The following is a 4,158-nucleotide window of genomic DNA, read 5'->3' on the forward strand; positions in this document are numbered from 1 at the left end:
CCTGTCCAGGGTGTACCCGGCCTTTCGCCCTATGACAGCTGGGATAGGCTCCAGCGCCCCCCGCGACCCTGAAAAGGATAAGCGGAAGCGAATGGATGGATGTCAACATTTGTGTTAGCATGAATCCAAGGAGTCAAATATTATGCCAACAATCCAGTCTGCTTCGGCTGGTGATCTAACAGTTTTTCATCAGCAGTTTGTTTCTCATCCTGTGGCTTGACAGAATCACACTCCACTGTTTTGAACAGCAGCTCGTCTCCACTCAACATCAACTATAAGTAAAAGTTTACCCCAAACCTGCATCAGTTAGAGAACTGGTTCATGGGCTGTTATGCCAAACTCACCAAGGCAACATAGCAGAACAAAGACTACCAGTTGAAGTCCAAGAGTGTATTTAATCACGGGACAAGGAAATCATTGGAAAGGCAATTTATTGTATTGCTCTGTTATTTGTCACAGAGTGTTGAGCAAATAATTGCAAATATGCATCTTATAAATGGTGCTATTCAGCAGGTTCATGCTTAAATAAATACTGCCACTCCAGCAAGTGGAACCCAAATATGTGGGGATCTCTTCCCTTTATGGCCATAAGTGAACCATTTTCTAATGCAGCAGAATATTGCACCATGTCACAAACCAACTGTTCTCTCATGAACAGCAGTTCAGTGGACTTCAGTGGCCTCTTCAGTCATAAGATCCAAATTCAGTAAATACATCTTTTGGATATGGCAGAAGGTAGGATTGGCAGCTGAGAAATCTGCAGACAGAATATGATGCAAAGATGTCTAAATGCAGCAAAATGTCAAAGTCACCCACTCCACCAAGGACTGAGAGTGCTCAAGAGCAAAGGAAGACCCTACTGAAGGCTTCAGTGTGTTTGTTTTCAAGCTGGATGCCATGGTCCTGGGCCATGTTGGCCCAGCATTCTTAGTTTTCTTGTAATTTTGTTCCGTATGCCGTGGTTCCTAGGTTCTGTTAAAGATGTTCCTTTTTTGATTACCCCCTCCCTGTGTGCCCCTCTGTGTATCTGTGAGCCCTCGTTTCCCCTCGTGTTTCATTTAATGTTTTCCCCAGCCCGTTATGTCTGTGCTCTCTCTCCTCCTGTCTGAACCTCTGTGTACTTCCTGTTTTACTTTGACAGTGTCTCGTCAGTATGCGTCATGTTGTGTTCACGCCTGCCCTGTCTCGTTATGATTATCTGTGTCAGCTGTGTTCCCCGTGTGCTCCCACTTCCCTCGTTAACCCTCTGTGTATTTATGTGCATGTCTCCCTCAGTTCAGTATTGCGTTCTCCCTCATGACTGTGTGCCCCTCCGTGTGTTTCCTCGTAAGTCCGTTCCTTAGTACTTCCCAGTTTAGTTTCATGTTATTTTGTATCGCTGTTATCTTTTGTCAGCAATAAAGCTGTATTTTCAGTTCAGTCCTGTTTTCCCGTGAGTTTGCGTTTGGGTCCTATTTCCTGCCTGCCACACAGCCAGATCATGACAGAAGAACGCGACCACGACATGGACCCAGCAGCTCACAACCCCTCCGCTGAGCTCCAGGCGGATTTAATCTGCACAGTGAAGTGGGTAGCGCTGCCAGGAGAAGAGTATCGGGAGACCGTAGCCATCCGTTTACAGAGGATGGTGTCCGGACTCCCATGGCTATTCGGCGCGCTACACCCCCACATCCAGGACTTCCTCGTCTCCACCGTACGCATCCGCCCGGAGCTGCCGCTCCAGTATGATGGGTCGGAGGATGTTCCGCCCGGTCCGTTGGAGGATTGGCGGCCCGGCTCGTCTCCTCCCCCTTCTCGGCGAAAACGGCTGTTATGATCCAGTGATGTGTTTGTTGGTATTGTGCATCCCACCGGAGGATGGTTGGTGGTATTTTCCCTTTTCTTTCTTTTTCCCTCTCCTAGAAGGTGGACACCTAGGCGTGGCTGCTAAGTATCCGGGTGGAGTCTTTACCTATCCTCGGACTGGATAATTGATGGACCACCTCCAGTACTTAACGTCCGGATGACAGACACCTGGCAGTGTTTTTGGGGAACCCCGTTGACTCGATCACGGTGTTGTGTGTGTGGTTATTGTAGTGCAGGCTGGAGTATTCACGTGTACCTCTAGCCTTGCCATGTAAATAATTGTAAATAGGTTAACAAGTGGCGGTCACTTTTTTTTTGTATCTTTGCTGTATAACTTTCACTGTCGCAGCCTAGTAGGCGTGAGAAGCCGTTTCTTTTGTTGAACAAGTTTTCTCCTGTTTTTCGTTAGGTAATTAGGTAAGAGACTTGTCTTTTGTTTTTGTTTTTCTTTTTTTCTAGGGAAGTGTAGGGAGTGGGTTTTAGGGGGTTTTGTTTATTGTTTTGGCATTGCTCACTGCCGATGAAAATAAATGGCTGCTTAAATACTTGACAAAGGTGTCTTTGTTGGGGTTTGTGCGTGGGTGGGAAGTGAGTGGGGCGAAACTTTTGTTGCGTTTGATTGCTTGCCGGGACCAGAACGTAACATATTGGGGGCTCGTCCCTTTGGTGGTTCTTTTTGTGGCTTGTTTTCTTGGTTGGCGGTTTTTTCTTGTGTGGGGGGTGTGTGTTAGGATGGAGTTTAAGTTGGAGGACTTCACTCTGAGCCCGTCTGCGGAGAAGTTGGACAGGTGTAAAAAGGCTGACCTCTTGCTTGTTGCTGAATTTTTTGATGTGACTGTGCCGTTGACTGCGAAGAAGAAAGAGCTTAGGGAGCTCCTGTGTGTCCAGTTGACGGACAGGGGGTTGTTTGGTGAGCCGGGTCCTGCAGGGGGGGTTGAGCTGGGGGCTGTTGCTGGTGTTTCTGCCCCACTGAAAAATCTCCCTTTTCCACCTAGCCCTTCTGTGGAGGAGCTGCGGTTAACGCTGCGCATTAAGGAGGTGGAGCTAAAGAAACAGCAGTTGGAGGTGGACGCTATGCACTTGAGGATCAGGGCTCTGGAGGTAGAGAGGGGAGCCTCTGTGTCTGCCAGCCCTCCTGTACCTCGGTTAGCCCCGCAGTCACCATCCCCGCAGGTACCCTCCCCGGAGTCATCATCCCCGCAGGTACCCTCCCCGGAGTCATCATCCCCGCAGTCGCCATCTCCGCAGCCACCGGCCCCGATGCCAGGTGGTGGCTTTGATGTGAGTAAACACATCAAAATGGTGCCGGCGTTTCGGGAAACTGAGGTGGATTCGTATTTCACAGTGTTTGAACGTATCGCAGGTGCGCTGCACTGGCCAAAGGATGTGTGGTCTCTTTTACTCCAATGTAGATTGGTGGGGAAAGCTCAAGAGGTATGCACCGCTCTTTCTCTGGAGGACAGTTTTGACTATGATACGGTGAAGGCTGCTGTCCTACGCGCTTACGAGCTTGTGCCAGAGGCTTACAGGCAGAGATTTAGGGATGGGAAAAAATCCGCCAACCAGACCTATGTGGAGTTTGCCAGAGAAAAGAAAACTCTGTTTGATAAGTGGTGTCATGCTACAGAAGTAAAAACCTTGGAAGACCTGCGTGAGTTGGTGATGTTAGAAGAGTTTAAAAATCAACTACCAGACACTGTGGTAACCTACTTAAACGAACAGAAGGTTACGACTCTCGCCGCTGCTGCTATACGGGCTGATGAGTTTGTGTTGACACATAAAGTGGTGTTTTCGGCTCCTGCTCACAGTTTTTCGTCTTCCGGTGGCCCCCCGCCCCGATGGTCTCCAAGGGGCACCCGCCGTGCCATCCCCTCATCCGTTGAGAACCGCGTGTGTTTTTTTTGCCATGAGCAGGGACACCTTATTGCGGTTTGCCCTGCTCTGAAAAGAAAAGAAATGACCAGGAAGGGTGCATCTCCTTCCCCAATAAACCTTCTACAGATAAACCCTCCTCCTTTGGGGGAGGTGATGGTACCCGAAAATGATAAGGTAGATGAGGAGTTTAAGCCATTTGTGTCACACGGTTTTGTTTCCTTGATAGGGGAAGATCGGCGGGCTCCTGTCAGTATTTTGCGAGACACTGGTGCGAAACAGTCGCTCATTCGTGAGGGGGTTTTACCGTTTTCAGCTCAATCCTATTGTGGGGCTGATGTGTTAGCCTGGGGAGTTAGGATGTGTGTAATACGGGTTCCTTTACATTTGGTGCAGCTTTCGTCTCAGTTTTTGTCTGGTGAGGTTAAGCTTGGGGTGCGA

At 49.0% G+C, this 4,158-nt stretch overlaps 1 protein-coding gene across 1 annotated transcript; it reads left to right on the top strand.

Annotated features, from left to right (window-relative positions):
• Positions 1-2,126: 2,126 nt before the first annotated feature.
• On the top strand, positions 2,127-3,728 carry LOC146677080 (uncharacterized). The gene is made up of 3 exons (XM_085383133.1): positions 2,127-3,018; positions 3,049-3,546; positions 3,654-3,728. The coding sequence occupies exons 1-3, from the start codon at positions 2,578-2,580 to the stop codon at positions 3,726-3,728; spliced, it is 1,014 nt and encodes a 337-aa protein (XP_085239259.1). The 5' UTR covers positions 2,127-2,577.
• Positions 3,729-4,158: the final 430 nt, after the last annotated feature.

Source organism: Rhamphochromis longiceps, linkage group LG2 (assembly GCF_057381845.1).
Source record: "Rhamphochromis longiceps isolate RC_006_pf linkage group LG2, R_longiceps_female_GT1.1, whole genome shotgun sequence".
In the NCBI taxonomy this organism is placed as follows: domain Eukaryota; kingdom Metazoa; phylum Chordata; class Actinopteri; order Cichliformes; family Cichlidae; genus Rhamphochromis; species Rhamphochromis longiceps.

Excerpts from the sequence above, each read along its gene's own strand:
- LOC146677080 (XM_085383133.1), top strand. The coding sequence starts at position 2,578 with ATGGAGTTTAAGTTGGAGGACTTCACTCTGAGCCCGTCTGCGGAGAAG. Across the intron at positions 3,019-3,048 it reads CGCAGTCACCATCCCCGCAG|GTACCCTCCCCGGAGTCATC; the intron begins GTACCCTCCCCG and ends TCATCCCCGCAG. Across the intron at positions 3,547-3,653 it reads ATCAACTACCAGACACTGTG|TTTTTCGTCTTCCGGTGGCC; the intron begins GTAACCTACTTA and ends TCCTGCTCACAG.